Source organism: Clupea harengus, unplaced genomic scaffold (genome assembly GCF_900700415.2).
Source record: "Clupea harengus unplaced genomic scaffold, Ch_v2.0.2, whole genome shotgun sequence".
In the NCBI taxonomy this organism is placed as follows: domain Eukaryota; kingdom Metazoa; phylum Chordata; class Actinopteri; order Clupeiformes; family Clupeidae; genus Clupea; species Clupea harengus.
In genome coordinates this window covers 10,484-35,970 of record NW_024879736.1, presented here as the reverse complement: position 1 = coordinate 35,970, position 25,487 = coordinate 10,484, and the positions used below count along the sequence as shown (strand labels likewise).

The window sequence follows — 25,487 nt, the reverse complement described above, 5'->3', positions numbered from 1 at the left end:
CTTTTCCGAGAAACGAAGTTTTTCTAGTGAACTGTTGGACACAGGTATTTGATATTACGGGTGCTTTTGGCAGTATTAGTGCTTAATTGGTAATCAAACTGTTTTTGGTGAAATGTTTTTTATTTTTGTCGCTACGTTGCTGTAAAAAAATGTACCGGCAAATATATCGGTTGCGATACTTTTAGCGTCACTTCCGCCCAAACAGGTTAAGAAACATGGCAACTCAAAAGGTAGTTTTGGCAAGTGAAGGAGTTGCAAAACAGGATTAAAGATCAGAATTAATAATGAATGACGATAATTAATAATTCCAATGAATCTCAAATTCATTTGTATTTTGCCTCTTAATTAGACTTTGGTTGGAATGTAAGGGTCTTTGGTTAAGTGTCCTGCCATCTGGAATCTGTGTCCTAGGGACAGCAGGAGGTGTGATGGAATAGGTGTCTTTCACAGCCTCTTATCTCAGGTCGTGTCAGAGTGTCATCGTAATCCCCACCCACCCACCCACCCCCATGATACAGGCCTCTGAAACATTTGCTCACGGCTGGATCCTCTAATTAACAACTTCTTCCGTGAACCAACATTGCGGTAGTTCCCGTATCTCGAGTAGCTGCCTAAAACAGTATTCATCTAGGGTCGGGGCTATTGGTTGCCACCCATTCTTCTGTTTGGGACACTTAAACTTGGACTGTTTTAATGTCTAATCAGAGACACGGGTGAATCTGCGGAGTAAAACCTTCCTCTCCCTCCCTTGATGCGCATCATCGTGAGAATAATGTGTTAAGACAGGCGCTGGCGTGAGGTGGACGGAGAGCTGTGGAAGGAGACTCACTCGGTGGGGCGGCCAGGAACTTGAGGTGCAGGCTCTCCACCTCCTCATCCACGGGCATGCTGAGCAGGCCCCAGCGCTGGCCCCGCCGGGTGGGGGCCATCTTCACACACACGTCCCGGTTCCCCGACGCACGCACCCCGTCCAGCAGGCTCGCCAGCAAAGAGTCCCTGCGCAGGATGAAGGGTAGGAAGAGAATGAGACGCAGAAAAAGGTGGGAACAGACAGAGGTGAGAGATTGAAAAAGTGTTGGGAAGGAACATTTAATTGGATGTGCAAATGCAAAATCCAAGAAAACAGGAGTGAGGAAACAACACACAGATAGACAAGTGTGTATATCTCTTGGTGTATATGTGTATCCATGTGTGTTTGCATCTGTTAATGTGTGTGTGTTTGTGTGTGTGTGTGTGTACCTTTCTGTGGAGCAGTACTTGCGGATCTGTCCTCGGATGAACTCCACGTAGAACACCTGAGGGTTGTCTTCATCACAGACCAGCGCAAACACCTGCAGACGCGCCACACGCCCAGCAGGGGGAGGGGGAGAAATTACAGCCCATCACTTCATTCTCTCATCTCACACTCTGCCCCCGTCTGTTTACCCACCCGTGCTTACACAGCCAATTAAACATTACCGTTCTCCACCACACACACACACACACACACACACACACACACACACACACACACACGCACACGCACACATTAACAGATGCACACACACACACACACGTTCTGTCAGGTCCCTATTATTACTGCATCACGGTTTTTCATTTGAAAGCACATTTTTGTGGTTTCATTTTGGTTGTTTGGCGTCTCCACCCACAAAGGTATTATATTAACAGCCTAATGCATTCTGCATGTCCTTGTAGTATCCTTCATGAATACTACTTTATTACTACCTTCCAACAATGATCAGGTGTGCACAGGTATGACGTGTGAGTAGTGCCCATAACTACTAGAGTTCAGGGCAAACATGTCCTTCAGGATCATATAGAACTAAACAGGCATGTCTGACTTTAAGGTTACAGATGGTCATTCAGTGGTCTTTCAACATACCTCTTCAAAGGGCTTGACGGTGACGATGTTGTAAGAGGCAGGGTCTCTTTCCACAAGGCATGTCTCTGTGAGGGCTAGGATCCTCTTGATGGGCTCCTAAGAGGGACAAACAGAGCTGAGGCCATCAGCACTAATGAAAACAGGCACAGTCCAAAAACTGCGCAAGACCAGCACTGTCACAACACCGATCACGGACCTGACAGCAGAGGTCAGCGTCAGAGCAAAGTGGACAGAGGGCTAGACAGAGAGATGGAGTGGGACAGAGAAAGACTGCGGAAAGCAAGGCATTCAGAAGGGTACGGACTGAGAACTGAAGGAGAGAGAGATGTTCTTCAACGTCTTATTTCAAACTACAATTTCAACAAGAAGAGAGAGAAAGGAAATAAATGTTTTTTCAACATGTTATTTCGAACTATAAATTTCAGTAGGAGAGTACAACAGCTTCATCCGGGGGAGGGGAGCTCTCTTCACACTCTAACTACTGGTTGCCGCTCCAAATAAGCTAAAGATACTGAAATAAAGGATGATAACTGATTACAAACTGCGCCAATAGCAGGGAAATGAAACATTTCCTGTCTACCTGAGAGGCTACACAGTAGCCATTGAGCGTCCAGCGTTGCCATTGAGCGTCAGCCACTGGCAAAACTTTCCCTTTAAAGTCGACTGAGCCTGCTACACAGTAGAGCTGAACCACTCTGAGGCCTCTCTCTGTCTCTATCTCTCACCATGTGTCGAGGGGAGATCTTCTGCACCACGAACTCGGCCAGCGAGGTGATGCACTCGTCCGAGCCGTACTTGCCCAGGCGCTCGCCGACAAAGCCCTCGAAGGTGAGCGGGTCCTTGCGCAGCCGCAGCGTTATGCCGATGTAGTTACCGGCGTGTTCGATGGCACTGCGGATGATCTCGTCGCGGTTTTCTGACGCATACAGGTGCTGTGGGTGGAGATGCAAGTAATCATTTATGGCTGTAGGATTGAGCTCATGTCTGTGATTGGTCTGTGTTACAGTAGGATTGAGCTCATGTCTGTGATTGGTCTGTGGGATTGAGCTCATGTCTGTGATTGGTCTGTGGGATTGAGCTTGTGTCTGTGATTGGCCTGTGTTACAGTAGGATTGAGCTCATGTCTGTGATTGGTCTGTGGGATTGAGCTCATGTCTGTGATTGGTCTGTGGGATTGAGCTCATGTCTGTGATTGGTCTGTGTTACAGTAGGATTGAGCTCATGTCTGTGATTGGTCTGTGTTACAGTAGGATTGAGCTCATGTCTGTGATTGGTCTGTGGGATTGAGCTTGTGTCTGTGATTGGTCTGTGGGATTGAGCTCATGTCTGTGATTGGTCTGTGGGATTGAGCTCATGTCTGTGATTGGTCTGTGGGATTGAGCTCATGTCTGTGATTGGTCTGTGGGATTGAGCTCATGTCTGTGATTGGTCTGTGTTACAGTAGGATTGAGCTCATGTCTGTGATTGGTCTGTGTTACAGTAGGATTGAGCTCATGTCTGTGATTGGTCTGTGGGATTGAGCTTGTGTCTGTGATTGGTCTGTGGGATTGAGCTCATGTCTGTGATTGGTCTGTGGGATTGAGCTCATGTCTGTGATTGGTCGGTGGGATTGAGCTCATGTCTGTGATTGGTCGGTGTTACATTTACTTTCATTTGACAGGAAGCCACTGCTTCAACATTCGCAAAATTCATAACATGCTGGACGGAACACTCTCCACAGAAATACCCTCACAAGGTAGTTAACACTCCATTTTTCTTTGAATCAACCAATCACATACATACATACACACACAAACAAACACACACACACACACACACACACATACATACAAACACACACACACACAAAACCTTACCAGCCTGCTGAAGCCACCGTAGAGGATACAGAAGCCGCCCTGGTAGTCGGAGACCTCGGCGAAGCCCTCTACAGACCGGTAGTCATAGGAAGAGATCACTCGATTGGTGTGGGGGTCGATCTGGTCGATGCCCCCCGGCGTGACCTCCAGGCTAACCTGCTTGCGCTGGTCGCTCCAGTGGTGCTTGTAACAGTTGAAGCGCTGCAGAGGAAGAAGAGGGACACAGGGCTCAGCTGCAGAGGATGAAGAGGTGGGACATAGGGCTCAGAGGATGAAGAGGTGGGACATAGAGCTCAGCTGCAGAGGATGAAGAGGTGGGACATAGGGTACAGCTGCAGAGGATGAAGGGGTGGGACATAGAGCTCAGCTGCAGAGGATGAAGAGGTGGGACATAGGGTACAGCTGCAGAGGATGAAGAGGTGGGACATAGGGCTCAGAGGATGAAGAGGTGGGACATAGAGCTCAGCTGCAGAGGATGAAGAGGTGGGACATAGGGTACAGCTGCAGGGACTAGCAAGTTCATCTGCACAAATGAATTTGTGGCTCTCGAGCTGTGTCCTGACACCTTTTCATTCCTAGCTGCAATATGTCTTTGAATGCTGTATCAGAGAGTTGACACTCATCCATGGTAAATGGTCTATGGTTCAAATTGTATTGTGACAAACCTAACTAAAAGCAGAGTGATTACAGCTACAACCCCCCCCATCAGGAGTGTACAGGGTCACTTTCTTTAACAACATTTCAAAACTTTTCCATGTCTTTAAGGACCTTTCATGAAATCTCAATGACCCTTCACAACCTACAGGTGCACAAAATAGCGTAGTTGACAGCACAGATTGGGCCTGCTCCTGAACGAAGATGAATAATTCCATTCCTTTTTTATTAGGCTAGTTAGACCATGTCAATTCAACTGGAAACTGGCTGTGCGAATTTTTGCAGCGTGATACAAACATTATCCAAGAGTAACACAACATCATTTATTTCATTAGACCTACATACAACAAAATCAAATTCCACAACTTTTCCAAAACTTTCATGACTTTTTCAGGCCTGGAAAAAAGGGTATTTTTAAAATCCTGTGACTTTTCCAGGAGTGTCGTGGGGGTTCTAGTTCCTGCTCAGAGAGGAGTTCAAAACTTCCACCACCTCTTTGCATAATATCGCGCTATCACCTCATTACCCGGATCTTCACATGCTTATCACTGTCCACAACCACATACTGAGATTTGCATTGGAATCCACATCATGGTATCTTGTGTAATCTTTGTTAGCCTTGCCTGTAGCTCCACAGCCTAACAGCGATACTGAAGCTTGCTAACACAGCTTTGTGAAGGTTCAAGCCCTCAGTGGCTAGGAAGGAGCTAGCGGCTAGCCTGCCGGTGAAAAACAAGCTTTAGCGCATGTGTGTCATACGGCAGAAGTGGTATTAATCAAGGCAGATGAAAGTCCAGCCGGTGCGGGCTTCTGGATGATCCGTTTGCTTACAAAACACTATGCACCAATCATGCAGAGTCAACAAACACACTTTCAGGGAAATGCGAAACACAAACACATAGAAGACAAAGAGCGCTTTAATGAAGCGGTGAGTCAGTTGGGCCGTTTGTTCCCTCAGCTGCTGCTTCTTTCATTTTCTCTTCACCGAGTGCTGATGTACGTGTTCCCCTTTCTAGTTCTGCTAAGGGCTCTAGGTAGGCCCCACACCGTGTGTGTGTGTCAGTGTTTGTAACAGCCAATGTGTGCGTGCGTGTGTGTGTAAGTGTGTGTGCTTTCATAAACACAAGAGGACACAATCAGGTCATGTGTGTACAAGTACGGTAGCGTGTCTGGGAAACCATGAGTTTGACTACGCATCACAAAGGACACATGTAAATATGGACTCATTATGGGATGGTAACCACCACAGTGCCATTCCTACTCACCCTCCCGGTGATCTTTCCCTCGGAGAAGTCTGTTCTGAAGCGCTGTGGAGAGAACAGAGTAACACAGGTCAGACAGACAGACAGAGGCGCAGACAGACAGACAGGCAGGCAGGCAGGCAGGCAGACAGACAGACAGACAGACAGACAGACAGACAGACAGACAGACAGACAGACAGACAGACAGACAGACAGACAGGATGTTAGTGGGCTTTAACAGAGCTGCCCTACTGAGGGTCACACTGGCGCTCCAGAGGAGAGCTGCACATGAAATATTCATGCTGCCCTGTGCGCTGGTCTGGGCTGGGCTAAAACAGGCAGGGGGTCAGGCAGGCGTGAAGAGGAGCTGGCCTCCGTCTACACCCACACACCCAGTCTGAGGAGGAGAGGGCACAGTGAAGGAGCTGGCCTCCGTCTACACCCACACACCCAGTCTGAGGAGGACAGCGCACAGCGAAGAGGAGCTGGCCTCCGTCTACACCCACACACCCAGTCTGAGGGGGAGAGGGCACAGTGCAGAGGCAAAGCTTTGAAAAGCAAAAAGAAATCCTGGGTCTGTATTCACAAAGCATTTGATCTCACTACTAAGAGTACTCCTAAGATGTTCTAAACGTTTCTAACTGGAAGTTTTCTCCTAATTCCTCTCCACTATGCTGCCGAAGACCAACTTATACTAAGGAAAAGAGAGAACTCCTAAGCCAAGAGAGACACCGTTGCTATGGCTGACGTCAAATGTCACGCACAAGCTCACTTTCAATGACCTCTCTGACGGTTGGTGAGTGACAGGTCTGTGACGGAGAGTAGGCGTGCGCTTCATAGCCGACCACAATGAATGGAATAATCATGGAATACGCTAGCCACAGAGCAAGCACTTTCACAGTTTTCCAAATGCATCTGTGTGATGACACACACTGTCTGTTTGTGTAGACGAGAGCTCCAATCGTTCTGTAATTCTACAATCACATTCACGTCACATTTAATTAAATGTCGGCACTTAGTTCGCAACTGGTTTCAGATGGCTGGTGACGTTATTTGATCCCTTACAAGCTCTATAATTATTCCCTCGTGATTGAGACGGACTCGTTTACAGTCATTCTGCCTCTGCATTCCAAAGCATTTGGAAAGATAGAACCTGCCATTTTACATTCGTCTGGAAGTTGGTCTTAGTGAGTTAGGAGTCCTCTCGACTACTTCTTAGTTCTCCCACACTTCTCCCATGTTACATTCGTCTGGTTTGCTTTATCAATGCTTTATCAATACGATCTCCAATGACAATCTCCCTAATCTTTCAGACATTTCCAAATCTAAATCATTAAGCATGCTAGTCTGCCATATTAGAAGCTTTCTCATGCAGTATATGTGAGAGGAAAACTCTGTGTATATGTTAGGACCGTATTTGTGACCGTGATCATGTTATAGCCCCACTACAAAAAATGGCCTCTTGGTCCGAATAAACAACGTTCTATTGACAGAAGCAATCAAAAAACAGAACAGAATCAAATCAATCATGATATCCTGCTGCAGCCTTTCCATCCACAAACACAAACATGGCATTGTCATGTGTTCAAGCATCTTCAACAGACCCTTCCATGCCATGCGTGTAGGAGACTCTAAAGCAGGACGCCTTGTTCCCCCCTCTTCACCAAGCCTATTGGGCCGTGTGAAACATGAACGTGTGTCTGTGAGATGATTAACCGTGCTCCCTCACTCACACACACACACACACACACACTCACACACTCTCAGAGCTCCCTCACCAGCGCCTCCGTCAGCAGCTCCGTGCTCACACACACACACACTCACAGAGCGCTCCCTCACACACACACACACACACACACACACACACACACACACACACACACACACACACACACACACACACACACACACACACACACAGAGTGCTCCCTCACCAGCGCCTCCGTCAGCAGCTCCGTGCGGTGCTCCGTGGAGAACTTGAGCGTCTCCGACTTCTTCCCGCTGCCCTTGCGGAACGTGAGGTTGAACTCGGTCCCCTGGCCCTTGCCCACTGGCGTGATGCCACAGATGTCTCCATACGGCCACTGGCACACACACACACACACACACACACACACACACACACACAGGTAAGAACATACAAAAACACAGACAGACACACAAAAACATACATGCACGCACACCGCCAGGACAGGGCACACGTGCATAAACACACATAGACAGACATACAGAAACACACACACACACGCACACAATAACATTGGAAAATGTTTCATTATTAGGTTTAGGTGATGTACAGACAAAATTAAGTTTTATATACAATAATGATCATAACTCAGTTTTATATTTTTAAAAAAGTGACCTACACATTCTTAATTCCTTGTCACAACATACCCATTTTCGCTAGTCACAGTACTGGCATAAATGCGACTGGCATGCAACCAACGCATGCAACCAACGCATGCAACGACGCAGCGACTCACCTGATTTGTGACCTCTAGCGTGGTGGGGTTGTATGTGGTGATACCATGAGAGCCAATTGAGAAGACTCTCTTATACCTGCGGACACACAGACGGAAGAAAAAAAATCATATGTCAATTTTTTTTTCTAGCCAGCAGACATATTGTACATATATTCTCTCACACACACACACTCATGGCAAGTCTCCCAATCAAGACACAAGTCTCCCAATCAAGAGTACATGTTCACACATTCTCTCTCTTGTGCGCACTAACTCACACACACAAACACACACTAAGACATTAAAAGACTGACCAACATACAATATCATTTATTTGGCAAGTGCCTTATCAACACAGACACTTGACAATGATAAGTGAGGTGGCGTGGGGACACTGGTGCCAGAGGGGGACACCATCACATCCAACTCAGACACATCAGACACCGAGAGAGGAGAGAGAGAAGGAGGGAGAGAAGGGAGGGAGAGAAGGGAGGGAGGAGGAACGAGAGAGAGAGGATGAGAGGAGGGAGAGGTAAGAACTGATATAATCAAAGCTGACACTGTTCCAAACCCATTCAAGCATCCAAAAATATCCCCCCACTCCCCCGTCCTGAGAATAGCCCTGCCCAGGGTGGGGTGTGAGAGCCGGATAGAGGCCCAGGGGACACAGGGCCACTCCAGCAGACACTTCAAGGCTCTTCAATCTCCACCCAGAGAGAGAGAGAGAGACACCTCACAGACACAAAGACATGGCCTCCAGGCCTAAGGAGGGCCCTGGATAGCAAAAGAGTGAGAAGTGTGTGTGTGTATGTGTGTGTGTGTGTGTGTGTGTGTGTGTGTGTGTGTTGGGGAGGGGGGTGGGAGGTCTCATCACTGACTGAAGGCTCATGCATTTCTTACCCAGGTTTCTGTATCATTTATCAGCCTGTTCTCCACTACACACACATGGAATTAGGGGTAAAAAAAACAATAAAAAAAACGATTCTGTCTCGATTTAGAAAAGTTCATAATCGGAATTTTTTAAATGAAATTAGTTCGCCTGCTGCAACATTCTGTTCGCCCGCTGCAGAACGCAACAGAAAACTCTCCTCTTTGGCCTGCTGATGCTCTGCTATACACACATGCGCACTGAGTGCACTGAGCGCCCTGAGCGCACTATACACACATGTGCGCGAGCCGTTTTGGCAGCTTGTGTCACTTGTGCTCCAAACAAGAGCAATGTACGAGAGTCACACCGGCGCAAACGTGGCTGACTTGTTTTAAGAGGGTAGCAGAGGAATGGCATCTGAATGACAAAGAATTCGTTTTAGGTCACAGACAATGCTGCTAATATGGTCATTCTGCTACCCTCTTCAACAAGTCAGCCACGTTTGCGCCCGTGTGACTCTCGTACATTTGTTCTTGTTTGGAGCACAAGTACAGCGTTGGGTATTGCTGTGTCGGTGAAGTATCGCCAAGAAGGTTTTTGTGTTGAAATGCAAGCGGCATAAGTAGCGTATTATTGTGTAGCATAACTTTTTTTCTGTCTCAGGGATATGCTGCTTATTACCCATAATAACAGGGGCATTTTGGTGTTTGAAGTCTTATTCTTATCATTGACTAAGAGCAGCTTTTTCTTTCATAATTTAAAAAGAAAAATTAATCTGTTTAATATTTTTTTACATAGGCTACTTCCATATTGTGTTGAAATGCAAGCTGCATTGCTTATTGCATTGTTGATAGAAAGTCATATTTGTGACAGATTTTTTTTCTCTTATAAGAAGGTAATTCATCTGTTGATTTTCGCAGCTTAGCAACTGCAGCAGTTTTTTTCTGTCTCGGGGATATGCTGCGTATTACCCACAAGAGGAGGATTTTGTGTTTGAAGTCTTAGAAAAGAAAAGAAAAGAAAAATGAATGTTTTTTTTTTTTTTACATCCATATTGTGTTGAAATGCAAGCTGCATCGATTATTGCATTGTTCATAGAAAGTCATAATTGTGACAAGGAAAAGCTTTTTCTCTAATAAAAAAGAGAAGGTAATTCATCTGTTGATTTTCTTTATTTATCAAACACAACGTAGGAAGTGATTAGCAACCTCTGAGTAGCAAACTCAAATGTTTTAAATATCGAGATGCATCGATAATCGGTTTATAATTGATAATCGATAATCGGTTTAGAATCGGAATCGAATCGTGAGGTGCCAAGAGATTCCCATCCCTACATGGAATGGTGGTCTGTTCTCCACTACACACACACACACACACACACACACACACACACACACACACACACACACACACACACGGAATGGTGGTCGGTTCTCCACAACACACACATGGAATGGTGGTCTGTTATCCACTACACACACATGGAATGGTGGTCTGTTATCCACTACACACACACACATGGAATGGTGGTCTGTTCTCCACTACACACACACACACACATGGAATGGTGGTCTGTTCTCCACTACACACACACACATGGAATGGTGGTCTGTTATCCACTACACACACATGGAATGGTGGTCTGTTCTCCACTACACACACACACGGAATGGTGGTCTGTTATCCACTACACACACACACATGGAATGGTGGTCTGTTATCCACTACACACACACATGGAATGGTGGCTGCCTTAGCCAGTCAATATAACATAGCAAGCTGACAGAGAGCAGAAGCACAGATACCCAACTCCATGATATCAGGCAGACAGAGGAGCCCCAAGGTGCAACCATGCTGCCTGAGGTGAAGATGGCGGTCTCACCATTACACAAACACTTCCGTGGGGCGGGCGTGTTTCAAATGTGTTTAAAGGGACTGGGTGTAAGGGTGTGTGTGTGTATAACTGAGATGCTGTGAGGCTCTGGGTGTAAGGGTGTGTGTGTGTATGAGAGAGAAGAGACAGGCCATCAGTAGGGGTGTGAAGCGGAATGCTGCCACAAGAGCTGCTTGAGGGTTAGGACACGAATAAGAGCTGCTGCCACACAAACACACACACACACAGACACACACACACGGCTGGCCCTGGCACACTTAAGAAATCACCAAGGCAACCAACAAAGAGGAGAGTCATGGGACATAATCACCCATAACTTCATACCAACTGCGCTGTCAATCATCAGCACAGCCAGAGACACATTAGTATGGACCAAACAACAGAAGCACAAGCAAACAGCAGCCTTCCCAGCACCGCCTGGCCTGGCCTCGCCAGCTCCTCAAAGACACCACAGATCAGAAGAGCGCTCACACACAGGAGAGTCCTGTAGCCTGATTCAATTCCTCAGACATGATATTATGTGAGGGTTTGCTGCAGTCCTCACAGACAGAGCAAAGCATGCTGACATCTCCCACTCTGCTACCAGCTTACAGCCGCTACTCTGCATTAGCAATTCCCTCTGTGGTGAAACACTGAAACAAGACAGGTTAAACATTGAAACAAGTCAGGTTTAGCACTGAAACAAGACAGGTTTTGCACAGTTCTGCAATCAATCCAGGTCCTGGGCTTGTTCATTGCAAACCTCCCAATTTAGCCCAAGTTCGGATCAAAGGAGCAAAAACTATCACTTCATGAGATCGACGAGAGATGAAACACTTTAGGGAACATGCATTTTGGAGTTCACAGATACACACCCTGCCACATAGACTAGCATGACCGGCTAAGCTGACAGAACAGAGGCATTAGTCAAACTGCCATTTCACAATAAAGCCACAGGCACATCAGATTTGTGGTGAGAAGTGGTGGACGTGACACAACATAAGCCAGGCCACCCAAGATGGTGCAACGCTTGCTGACTGTTCTTCCAGGGGAAGAGGGCCTGTGCTTCCCAGCACCAGAGGCTGGTGTTAGACGGGGCCCTGATGAGCTTCTTCACACACTGAAAGGCCTGGTGTCAGCAATACGCCTCGCTTCAAAAGAGCTCTCTGTGTCACAGCGCCGTAAGAGCTGATGCTATTACCAGGAAGACAGGAATGAGTGAGTGTGTGTGTGTGTGTGTGTGTGTGTGTGTGTGTGAGGGAAAAAGAAAGTAGTACCATAATTCAGGAAGAGTACCAGGAGAGTATGTGTGTGTGTGTGTGTGCTCTCCTCTAAACATCCCAAAGCTAATAAGTGAGCAGATGTGATCGCTGGTTTGGGGAATTTCAGTTCAGTTTCAGTTCAGACGCTACACAAACCAAAGCTCTACGCAGACAGACACAATGGACGCATCTACAGCTCAGGCTGGGATAGCCGTTACTCCCGACTGGTCCTTCCTGAAAGACTAACGACTCACAGCGGAGGCTTCTCATTTGGTGGCAGTATTTTTTGGTCATGCCATTGCACAAGAGAAAAGTGTCGATTGAACCATATTAACAGTGATATTACTACTCTGAGACCGTTCTCCCTGACAGGCCCTGCTAACGAGGCTAAGACTAGGCATCACTCCAAGCCAATGAGTTTCCCACCCAGTCTGATTGCCCTATAATGGCATCACTAACCTAAAATAGACCTGGAGTGACTGGCTCTCTGTTCTGGTCTGTTTCAGAAGCTAGACAGCACCTTTGGTGTTGATGCTATGGATCTTAATTTCCATCCAGCTCTTTCCTCACATTACCCCACCACCAGGTGTGGCTGTCTGTCTGGCTGTCTGTCTGTGGCTGTCTGTCTGTGGCTGTCTGTCTGGCTGTCTGTCTGTCTGTGTGGCTGTCTGTCTGTGTGGCTGTCTGTCTGTGTGGCTGTCTGTCTGTGGCTGTCTGTCTGTGGCTGTCTGTCTGTCTGTGGCTGTCTGTCTGTCTGTGGCTGTCTGTCTGTCTGTGGCTGTCTGTCTGTCCACCTCTCCTATCTTTGTGTTTTATGGGTCCACCCATCTGAGTGCTGATGCAGTGCATATTTCCACCCAGTTAAAAGCGGTGAAGACAGACAGAGTCACAGCCCTTCAATCACCTCACTCCACTCTTTGTGCCACAGCTCTCAGTTTTTATTGGATTTTCTCTCACTCTCTCTCTTTCTTTTTCTGCTTTAAGAGGCTGTGCAGGAGGGGACTCGTGACACATGACTGTTTTTGTGCTGAACGAAAAAAGCCTACAAGGATGAATTATTAACCACACACAAACGCAGAAATGCCCACACACACACACACACACACACACACACACACACACACACACACACACGCCGATCGACCACACCACATAGAGGGGTTTATTGAACAGTGTGTGCAGATACCTCCTCCCATCCCTGTGCTGCACATTAACAGGCCAGAGGTCAATTGGAGAGAAACGACTTGATGGAACGTCCTCTTCCTCCCCCACCACACACGAGTTGGTGGTGAATCGCTCTACAGATTCACAGACAGAAAACATCAACAAAGGCTTACAGTCCCAATCACCAGGCAGTAGGTGGACTTTGCGCACAATAATGCTTACAAACAAAAAGTAGAGAGGTCAACATAAGGAAGGATGACAAAAACTGATAAAACGCTAACTCTGATCCAAATCTCCTTGGGGCTAGACAACAACAAAGACGCGATAATGAGATTCCAACCAGATTGATTTTTCTCTTCCCTTCTCAACCAGACAAATGACAACAAGAGCACTCTGCATGGAGTTAATCAACAACTCTAATCAGATCACACTATAGCCTGTAAAAATCTGATTGACAGTTACATACAACTCAGTAAAGTTCAAATAAAGAGGCTGAACTCAAGTAAACCCAAATAAATTAACCTATATCAGGACAGAAGGGAACACAATATTCCTCTTTATCACATTGAGCTTACATAGTCTACAAAACTCTATACAGTTACCATACATGCAATAGGAACTGAATCCAGCAAAAAAACACAACCTCAGGGTTTGTACATAGACAGGCAACTAAGCGCATGTCAGCGCGTTTGACTTCAGAGAGTTCAGTGAATGCTGGTCACAGATAACAGGCTTTACTGTGCACGCAGCCTCAAGCACATGATCAAGCCTCTGCTTCCTGTCAAACAGGAAGTAGCGAGTGCCCTTAACCTTAGAGAGCCACAGGAAGTTATTTTTTTGTGCCACTCTTAATATGCCACCACCGCAATCACAGCTGTATGAGTAGAGTCAACAGTTGTATAAGTACAGTTGGATGACTCTCCTAGTGGCATAAGATGCAAGGACAAGCCATACTGACCTCCTAGCTACAGGTCAAGGTCAGGATTTACAGTGGAAATTCAGCTGCGGTGATTAAGTGAACAGGTAACCTGCACTTAGAACAGCAGCAGCAGCATCAGCAGCGGACACGTGGGCCTCACCTGACTGTAAACTCATCCAGTGGGGTTAAAGTCCACAACAGCTGAGCACAGCACTGCACTAATGCACAGCGCAGCAATCGACACGGATCACAAGTTCTTGAACCAAACAGACTTGTCCCATCAAAGCAGACAGGTCCTGACCACGAGTGTGCACGTAAACAGAACTGAGTAGAGATCTTGCATATTGATCCACGCCACAATAACCAGGCTTGTTGTTGAGGCCTGGTGAGGAAAGTTCACAAAAAGCATATAACTCCCTTTGGCTTCCTAATAGCATACTAGATTTGGGTTGCACAAGAAGCAAGACGCTCACACAAACTATAGCCCAACAAGGACAAGACACTTGCCAGATGCATTGCTTCATCACAACAACCTCAGACCAACACATTTCAAATAATGACCCAACTGACCAATCTGGAAAAGTCTGCCATGCAGTATCAGTAATCAGTAAGATTACTGAGTTATAAATGCATGTTTTGACCTAAATGTGAAGAATGGCAATAATACTGCATCCTGGCCAAAATCTTGTGATAGTATGGTCTCATCATCTCTATGGCATGTCCCACCCCTAACTACTACAGAGTGTGAGAGCATGAATGACAGAGAGACAGAAAACCCCTGTATGTCTCCTGCTTATATTTCTGCCTTGAATCAGCATTCAAGATTCTCTTACTGACAATATATCATGGAGACACATCCTTAAGCACAGTAATAGTTTCAACAAAACAGCATTCACTTTCACTTGCCCTCCAAGGAAATGTGATACCCTGTCTTCCTGAGAATATAAAAATAGCTCGACTTCCGATGTTATCTACCAAACACAAATTGTGCATTTACGAAGAAAAAAAATGAAATCACATAAAGCAAGTATTCAAACATTCAGACGCCAAAGCATTGCGCAACACAAAGATCCTCTACTTCCGTACATGCAAATAATGAATCACAACACATGCACACACGTATGAATGCACCCTTTCAAAACATGGAGGAGACGGGGAGACGGACAGACAGCAGAGGCACACACATGTCCATAGCACATACTCCAACACATAGGACATACACATGCTCATATACACACACAACGTACACACGCACACTCATGTGCACAAATACACACGCACAGTCTGAATCAGCTTCTTCATTAACTATTCTCAGCACAATTCCTGCCTGTTTCTCAGAGGGCTCGAGTCACACACAAGCCCGTGGTGGAGCAGGACGGCTCATGTGCGCACGCACACACACACGCACACACACACACGCCCGTGGTGAAGCAGGACAGCTCCAGGACACAGAAGAGCCTGGCAGATCTGCACTGGTCAATAAACAGCCTTTATGGGAGAACACACTGCGGCCGTATAACAAAGCCATAGTGCATAGCACAGACTGGCAACTAGTGACACTCGACGGGGAAATAAAAGTGCATTTGGGCGCGTGGCTCATTTCTTAGGCTTTGTGATGTAGGGACCGTTGCATGTTGGTTTGGTTGTTCTGGCCAATTCTGTATTGCTTTTCTATTGAGACCCACGCAGTCGGCTTTTGATTCCTTTACTTGTTTTTCTCACAAAGAGCTGAGGGTTGAGTAACTTCCTGTGTGCGAGAGGCTCACTGTGGAGAGGAGAGGAGCGGAGAGATGATGTCTCTCAGCCCCCCAGCAAACCTCCACCTCGCTCCGCACACTCTCCTTCTATGATTATCAGTCACACACACACACACACACACACACACACACACACACACACACCTCTAAATGGGTTCACACAGACAACTGCAATACATAAACACACACCAGAAACACACACGCACTATCTGACACATACATACACACACACAAAACACACACACACTTTCTGACACACACACATGCGTGCACACGCACTTTGACACACACACACACACACACACACACACACGTACGTGCAGGCACACAAACTTTGAAACACACACACACACACTCACACATATATAAAAGAAGCTCGCAAATGGAAAATTTGTTTCAAAACCACAGGAAGGTTCCACTGCTGCAGGTGGTGACAGTGTCTGCTAATCTGGCATTGCATGTGTTAAACCACACTGAGTCCTCCAGCTACCTTCATCCAATAAGGAAACAGCAGAACAGACCAATCAAATTACAGTCAGATGGTCCCCGTACGTTATGGTCTCCCCTAAAAGGGCTCATGAGGGAATTCTGGTGTGATGTTGCACAGTGATTCATGGAGTCACAAAACAAACATCTTCTGGCTCATGTGCCCCACAACTCCGTCAGTCTACTTCCCTTCCTCTTATTTTGACAAGACACGGGGAACACACACATTTCAGGAACAGCAGTGTATAACACTGATCCTTCTCGAGCCTGTGTGGAGTGTGGATTCACACTGACCCCTTCTCGAGCCTGTGTGGAGTGTGGATTCACACTGACCCCTTCTCGAGCCTGTGTGGAGTGTGGATTCACACTGACCCCTTCTCGAGCAAGTGTGGAGTGTGGATTCCTTGCCCAAAGAAGGAACACAGATTTCTTTGACGGCTCTTTCTATGGTCAATCTGAGCTCTGAGGTCAACCAGTGCAGGCTGCAGTACAGACCAAACACAGCACTGACTCAAAGGCACACACGTTCACAGATTCCCCACCTACTGACTCAAACGCACACACATTCACAGATTCCCCATCTACTGACTCAATGGCACACACATTCACAGACCTACTGAGCCACTTCTGCTATTCAGAAGCTTGGCTCGTCTGTGTGGGAACCCATTCACCCAAACAGCAATCCTCTTACATCATGAGACTTAACTCTCTTTCCTACCCTCTCAGGCATGCCCTTGGAGAGGAGACCCTCGATGTGTGTGTGTGTGTGTGTGTGTGTGTGTAAAACAACGCTGGTGTTATCTTTGGCCCACACCGCACCTGAACTCTATCAAAAGAGAAACAAAGGTAAATATAAACAAAATTTGATAAAGCGAAAAGAAAAATGTGGGCCAACACGGTGGATTCCTGATTTGAACACTCGTTCCTCCCTTCAGTACTGCTCAAATGTAATCACAAGAGGAGAGACACATCTAGCAGGAGAAGCCTTCAGTACTGCTCAAATGTAAATCACAAGAGGAGAGAGACATCTAGCAGGAGAAGAGGCAAGAGGGACGCAAGCGGGTCTGAGCCAAATCAAAGCTGGCCTACATCTGAGGCTCAGTAATTACAACAAGCGGACGCTGAGGCACAGGAGGCCGCCTCGCTACAGGAAGTAGGAGAAAGACAAGGGAGAAAGGGCAAGGGTGTAGAGAGAGAGCGAGAGAGAGTAATTTAGCAGAATATTTCACCCCAGGTGGAGGCCAGAACAGTGAAGGCCAATGTTACACAGCACCATAAGGATCTGAATCAGTGACCTTTGACCTGCCTATTGGCCAGGCAGTGGAAATAGTCGTTTTCTCCAATGAAGGAGCCTTGGGCCATGGCTGAAGTCCAACACTTTCACTGGTCCCAACTAATACTGAATCGGCTATCCCTCCAGACTCCTGGGGAGGCAGGAAGTGAATTTTCATGCAGCTTGACAGCATCGTCAGGGTTCATGAAGAGCTCGGATGCCTCATGCTTCTCTGTTCAAAATTAGCTCCTGTCTGAGTGTGGCCAAGGGCAGAGCATTGGACGGGGGATGCGTGAGATGTGGGTCAGGCTGAGATCAGTGAGATTACTGGGATGATAAAACCAGAGTTGTATTTCCCACTAGCAGGCCTTTTAAAGGAGTCTGCATGGAGGAAGGGCCTCATTCTGGCCCAGTTTGGCGGTGGTCCGTGTCCAAGAGACACAACAATGGCCGCCGGCATTTCGCCTCTCAGCACCCCCTACCCCCTCGGAGTGCATCCAGGGGACTGGGGGGCCTCTTCCCTCGTCTGTCACCCCTCCCACACCCCCTGCTGCGCTGCTCTTCTTCTCCTCCTCCTCCTCCTCCTCCTCCTTTACCTTCTGTGTGCTCTTCCCCTACTGCGCTGAAACCCCTGACTCATTGTAGAGCCGTCAGCATCACAGCCAGGCCGCCCGCAGTCCGTCTTCCTCTGTCCCTAGCAGAGCTGTCCATCATCAGAGCTGCTAAGTTACCAAGTTCAGCGACCGCTCAAGTGGCACCCGAGCTGCATCGCAGCCAGTCAGCAGTCACATGACCGGCCCTCCACACAAGCCAGACCACATGGGTGGGTTTTTTGAAAAGCACATGAAACAAAACAACAGACAAGCGAGATTCTCACGCCGGGTATGTCTTTTAATTTGTTTAATTAAATGATAAATGTTCATTTTAAAACACAGTAAACCTACAAAGTACACCTACAACTGAAAGCGTATATTTTATCATTTCTAATCCATTCAAATCTAACAACAGTGTTAAGCCACCTTTGAGTTTCTGTTTGAGGCTCATGTGAGGATAAGGACATACAGGGAAATGTGTGACATTCAGAGAATAACTGACTGTGGGGTCAGGATGTTGACTGATAAAGAGCAACCACTCCACCACAAGAAACTCTATAACAGCACTCTGCAGGACACAAAAGGGTGTGAGAACAGAGAAAGACAAAGAGAGGGGAGAGAGAAAGAGGGAGAAAGAGGGAAAGACAAAGAGAGGGGAGAGAGAAAGACAGAGACAGGGGAGAGAGAGAAAGAGAGAGAGAGAGAGAAAGACAAAGAGAGAGGAGAGAGAAAGAGGGAGAGCGAGAGAGAGAGAGGGTGAGGTTGGGTTCACTTACTTCCCCCTCCAGGAGTGCTTGGTGGTATAGAAACAGGCCAGGTCTTTGTTATCTTTGAGGACGTTCATCTTTTGGCACGGCCTGGGAGCAGAGGACAAGAACACGCAGTAAGATGACATGAAATACGAGACACTTCCTGGACATTCAAAACTGACATTACAAATTCTGACTCAGCAAGAAAAAAGAGAAAGCAAAAGAAGCCGCCTCCACTGATCACATGGGCACTCTTGACCGCGTAAATAAAACGATGCATTAAACTCGTAATACACGTTAAGTTGTTTAACATAACTGAATACATGACATTAGGGCTTACAGTGAATTCTGAACACTGGATGTGCTCATCAACGCCGATTGACTATACTTTTTGACAAGTCTCATAGATGGGAAAAAATTTCTACCGACAGATCGCCATCAATTAAGACATACTGTCCACTCCACCCCACCGAAACTCAATTAGGTCAAGTTAGTCGTAAAACTCAAATTGCCTGGCGACAGTAACATGCCCAGACATTCCTCGGCATGTGAGGGAGCTCATTGAATTATTTTGACCAAGCACACCGCTTGCTTGGAGTGCCTGCTCTCCACGAAAGCCAAACTCAGCAAGAATGTGGCCAAACAGACAATGAGCGGGATGGCCAGCTGGGTTCATCAAGAGGTAGCGCTGGCCGGACCCTATGCAGTCTCCTCCTGACCTCACCAACCTCCCTTCTCAACTCACAAAACCCAAAAATAAACGCTGCAAGCGTACCTCACACACTCAAGACACATTTCACACTGTGCCCGCAACGCCCTTTCCCTCAGACCGGGCGCAAGAGACAATGCAACCGAACGCGCCAGGTGGCAGGAGTAAAAAACATCAACGAGAAGTGGAGTAAAGTGGAGAAGGATTATTTCCCCACTGCAAAATCGGACCATCCGCCATTCACATCAAATCGACTGATCTCATTATCCCTTTCTGAAGCATCACCGCTCCATGTGCAGTGTTGCGGACGCCTGTAGGTGGAGGAACGCAATCTGTTGCATCAGGATCATAATTACCATTTCATCTTCTTCAATACCAGAGACTGATAACCCAAAGGCTGCTTCATGGTTGGGAGTTTTGAGCTACCTCCTATGCCTCAGTGTTGTGAAGTGAAAAGCCCTGCTGTTTGACTGTGTCGCTTTCCAAACCTCGGCCCGTGTTTCGGGGTAAATCTCACCCATGAGACGGGCACTTTGGCTGAGATCCACTATGGCACTGTGCCATGAAGAAAGAATGGAAACTCAAAGTGAACAATTCTCTGCTGAGGAGAAACGGCTGCACGTGACCGCAGAGTTTAAAGGCTTTTGAGAGATTTCAGTTTGATTTGTGTGCAAGGGAGCTCTCGCCCCAAACTCTGCTTCACCCAAGTCAAATCGAAACATTGCACCACCGACATGAGAAAAAAAAAAAAAGTAAAAGGCAAGAAGAAGCCCAAAACGAAAGAGATACAGGGAGTGTGGGGTGACATCATCATGAAAAAAAGACTAGGCGGGACAGAGAGCAAACGAAACTGTGAGTGAAAACAGGAATGAGATGGATGGAGAGGAAGAAAGGAGAGAAACAACAGCAGAGCAACAGAGGGCATGTGAATTCCAGAGCAAGAGGGGAGGAAAAAAAAAAAAAGATAAAAGAGGGAAGAGTTGAGGCCAAGGCGTAACACTTTTTGGTCTCGAGGGGTGATAATCTGACAGGAGCTGTGTGCATGCACGAGGCTGAGGCTGAGGCTTCGTCAGCATTCTGCAGCACCGCTGGAAAAGCCTGTCTGCACTCTTCCTTCCTCTGCCAGCACACCAGCAGATGGGAGCCCCTGCCCACTACATTACCTGGCTGTAGTACTACTGCTCAGGCTCTAAGCCCAATGGGGAATGACACTTTCAGGGGGAGGACAAATGCCTTGGGACATCAACTATTTGCCAATGTTTGATGTCAATAATCTGAATGCATGTTTCTTTTAGAAATTCTTACAGTGAGGCCCTGTTCTCCGGTCAACCTTGATCTCAGATGTGTGTTGGCGGCTCAAGTGAAATCAAGGAGATGGGGGCTGAATGCAAAAGATGTAACAATGGAATGCTTTTACGGTTGCCAGGTTTGCTCCTCAACTAACCTGAGATTAGATACGGTCAACTAAGGTCGTTCACCGACACGGTTCTGGTCTGGGGTGAATTACTGAATGGGTAAATGACAGTCTCGCTGTGGAGGAGGGGGAGACTCTCAGCACAAAATAGGGTATACTGTAATGGGCACATCACTCATTGCAATGCCACAGAGACCAAGGCGCTCTACCTCATTATGGAGCTCAGGACAGTAAAGGCCAAGAGAGAACATGAGAGACGGAGTAAAGGAAAAAACAGAGTGAAACCGTGAAGTGAAGGGGACCAACGTGGAGGGAGACAGAAGGGTCAAAAAGAGAAAAGGGCGTTATGTGTCAGAGAGAGAGGGAGAGAGAGATAGGAGCAGCCGCAACCGTTCCAAGATGAGGCCATGTAATTGGCTCTCTGAGCTCTTTGCGTGGATCAATAACAGCTGACTCTACAGGGCCTCTCTGACAGGCCAGGATTCAGAGTTGATCTCTCTTTGCTTCTCCAATTAGGCTGGAACCCTCCCTCCTTCGCAGGCGATGTGCACTAGACATGTCAGCCTACAAGATGGCAGGTCATGACATGTTTCTGTTATCTCATCTTCATTTATCTCACATTTCTATCCAAATCTACGTACCCATCCATTTCAGGATAGAGTTAGCAGCATCTTGACATGCCAAACATATAACAAGTAGGCAAACACCTGCACAAAAGCCACTGTACAGTTTAGGCTTGGGACATGAAACTTCCATTTTTTTATGAGAGTAGCAATGGATAATCATAGCTGCTAGCTACAAATGCATTCTAGAAGGAGAAGAGAAGAAAACGTGTGAATTCAAGAATGTCAGTGTTCACTACTTGCACTACTACCCTGCGTCTGTCTGGGGTCTTTTTAAGTGTCCCTGTGTGTTTACAAACGGTAAGGCAATGTGTTTAATATTCAGACCATAGGACCTATCACAACAAAAGGTGTTTTCCTTGGTCTGAAATGTGAGCAGGACCACCTATGAAAAATAAAAATGTTCAAACAATGCCAGTTCTCAATCACTCAGACATCCAATATAGCATATAATCTGATCAAAGTGTTTGACATATTTGTTGCTTGCTCATTACCATGTCATCACAAAATAACAAGACAAACAAAAATAGTATAACTAGTTTTGAAATATCTAATTAAAAAACACTGACACTTTCTCAGACCTTGTAATAAACATGTATGCATGATATACTGTATACAATATGATATACTGTTAATGAACTCACTCTATTCTGTCTTTTTCTAAGGATATCTTGATCTTGTCAAGCCAGGCAAAGGGGTCTTATGTAACCCGGTTGAACAGACATGCAGGACTAACAGTCATAGCATTTATGGCTTTTTATCAAAAGTGAGCAGCTCTAAGTACTATTCTGAATGTGAGTGTGTTGAATGAGAAACCCTGAGTGAGTAGAAACAGAAAAGACACATCAACGCATTCACAGTTTTGCTTCAACATAGCCAGCTGTGGAGTCATGTGATGGCATCATGCCTCTAAGGTGGGACGAAGGTAAGCAGCACATTAAAAAGCTTGTAAACCTAGACAAACACAACCAGTCCTAAAATTGCAATTAAGGGTATCTGTCATGAAATGAAATGGTTAACTGAAAAAATACTCTCTGAAAACAAAGACATATACTAGATTTTTTTTTTTTTAGTTTTCCTTCGACCACACAAGGCAAAATCCCAAGTAAGCTGTAGCCTAATTCAGCCATTTCCATGACGATTTAAATATGAAGCATCCTATTTGCAGTCAACTTTGAACAGCCACTGCCTCTGCACGAGATGCACATGACTCCAATAAAGAATTGACCACCTCAATTCACAAAACAAAAAAGTTGGTTTGCACGATTCCTGCATGAGTACTGCGAACCAGAGAGGCGAGGGCATGTAGCGCAGGCTATACTTTTATTTTGTGGAAATGAAAATGGACTTATTTACATTAACCGAAGTTACACTTTTATTAAAGCTAACGCGGTAGCAAGCAACACATCATATTAAGAGGGCGCTGTCGCCTGCTGTCACCAACTTCATTAGTAACACCGCCTCCCGATAACAGCAAAGCTGCTTCCAGCAAGCAAATGATGGTTGCTGACGTACAGTGTTCTTCGTGCAAACAAATAGCTAACAGTTAGCTTATTTAAACCAATATTAAGATAACAGTATCCAGATTGAACAAGAAGGACGCTGACAAGGCACAATTGAAACGTGCAAACTCGATAAACAACATAAGTAGCTAAAACGCACCCTGATTCTTCCTAGCTACTTCTATGTAATGTTACCGTTAGCTAGCTTAACTGTTAGCTAGCAAATTAACGCCCACCTCAAAATGAGTGCACTGTTGTAACACAAACAGAATACCAGACTTAACGCCGATTAACATTACTTTGATCACACCCAGTTTGATACGGCGACTAGCCATCCATTTTAGCTCTCTCAATAGCAGGCTAGGTTTGGTAGCGTTACTTAGGCTATCTAGATAGGTTCATCAAGCGGGCGGCACAACTTTGGAAAAAAAAAGTCTTAATAAGCAGTGACAAGCTCCAAGGGAAACGTAACAATGATTTAACACAGAAATGCTCTGTATTGGCCGTTTAGACGACATTTTACAAGTACGAATTATGTTACGTACTATCTTGGTATGTATAGCTAACGGATGACTGTCTGAAAGGGAGGCTAATCGTTGATACTAGCTAGTTGCCTATGCTAGCTGGCTGGATTCATTGCAACCAGTCGAGGAATTTCAAATGGAGGTAGGCTATAATGCAAAGAAGACAGTTGAAGCCAGAATGCAATTTTACCTGGACGATCGGTTTCAGAAGCAAATGTGTTCCGTCCCTCAACCCCCACCCTCCAATGTGCTTTGTTGCTTGTGTTTTGTTTTCCCAAATCGATGCTGTGGCTGATCAACTGCGCTACCCTCAGTCAGAAACTCAGGACGCTGCCATCTTCGTTCTGCTTCAAGTGTAAGAGTGCGCAGGCGCAGAGAACCAACCTGTCATGGGTCTATCAGCTGATTGGTTAGGCAGGAAGCACCTACACCTCGACGTCGAGGGATAAGAAATGTATGTGGCGTCCTGTAGATTTGTAGTCAGGACAGAAGTGCTAAGCCGCTCAAAATGTGTTTATTAGCCTATGTCTCTATTTTCTCCTCGAACTCTAAACTGCCTAATTTCTACAAACGCCTAGGAAATAACGTTAAAAAAATCAGGGAGAGTGAGTTAATTGAATGTGAAGCTATTTTTTTTAAAGTACGACATAATACAGTTCGTGTCTTGCAAATAATTAACTTAATAATTAGACCTAGGCCGGCGTTAAATGTGTTACCATGGAACTATGCACTTTTTTATGTTTATTACAAAAGAAGCATAATAACCAAGCAATCTGACAAACTTCGACTGAATGTATAAGTAGCCTACCTTTCTTAACATTTCTTTTAGTTCATCCACTTAGTTAAATGCTTAGAAATAACTCTATCCCGCAGACTGACAGCTCTCTTTTACTTATGAAGCTCTTTTGTAGGTCTACTAGCTCCCCCCAAAGGCTTACCTTTGGACTGAATATAGTTGGCGGAAAAGTTGAATGGAGATTTTGTAGCAGCTCAAAATGGAAAATAGAAACATTGAGAGCTGAACCCTTTTCCCACTGATAGTTTCTCAGTCTCTCTCACCATACAAACAGAATTGAACAGTTTTGCACAACGATTGCTCTTAAAGCAAATCATTTTTTTAAGGGCTGCTCTTTAAAGTGGGATGTCTTACAAGATAGATAGATTCCTATGTGCAAGTGTGAAAGTCTGGAAGCACTTAATGTGGTTGAATGTAGAATATGTACCACTTATAAATAAATACTTTAATGTTTGATTTTCATATTAAGTTCACCAAGTAAAACAAAAGCCATAATGGGTCCTGAATCCTTTGTCACGATCAAAAAATATTTCTTTGTATAAATAGGTAACCATTACACCTATCTGACCTCTTTCTATCTCTTTCACTCTCACTACATTTCATCCAAAGCCCTACCACACACACACACAGCAAATTAATAAAGTGACCTGTACATAATCAGAGAAATTGATTACACAGTGGTCTCTTAAGCACAACGTTTCAATTTGTTTCACATTTTTCATTTTTCTAATGGTCTAACTCCCACACCGGCCAATATGGTCTAACACATGAGGATACTATTTTGATACATGAGTTGACTTTATACTGCTGTTCACCCCTTGTTTCCCCTAGACACTGGTGAACCTAATGAATGTGACTTGCAGAGCACCCAGCATTGACA

General features: G+C 45.9%; 1 protein-coding gene across 4 annotated transcripts; it reads right to left on the bottom strand.

The window, feature by feature from the left end:
* Positions 1 to 528: 528 nt before the first annotated feature.
* LOC122130173 (dnaJ homolog subfamily C member 13-like) lies at positions 529 to 24,214 on the bottom strand. 4 transcript variants are annotated; one of them, XM_042704806.1, is made up of 10 exons: positions 20,105 to 20,693; positions 19,067 to 19,147; positions 8,117 to 8,192; positions 7,568 to 7,717; positions 5,658 to 5,699; positions 3,739 to 3,939; positions 2,608 to 2,814; positions 1,883 to 1,978; positions 1,240 to 1,331; positions 529 to 996 (listed from the first exon to the last, which is right to left on the bottom strand). In XM_042704806.1, exons 1-10 carry the CDS (start codon positions 20,152 to 20,154, stop codon positions 759 to 761), a joined length of 1,233 nt encoding a protein of 410 aa, XP_042560740.1. In that variant the 5' UTR covers positions 20,155 to 20,693; the 3' UTR covers positions 529 to 758. The 4 variants fall into 4 exon arrangements, with proteins under 4 accessions (XP_042560740.1, XP_042560743.1, XP_042560742.1 ...); XM_042704808.1 differs by lacking the exon at positions 20,105 to 20,693 and adding an exon at positions 24,196 to 24,214 and having other exon boundaries at positions 530 to 996; XM_042704807.1 differs by lacking the exon at positions 20,105 to 20,693 and adding an exon at positions 24,002 to 24,180 and having other exon boundaries at positions 530 to 996.
* Between the last annotated feature and the right edge of the window lie 1,273 nt (positions 24,215 to 25,487).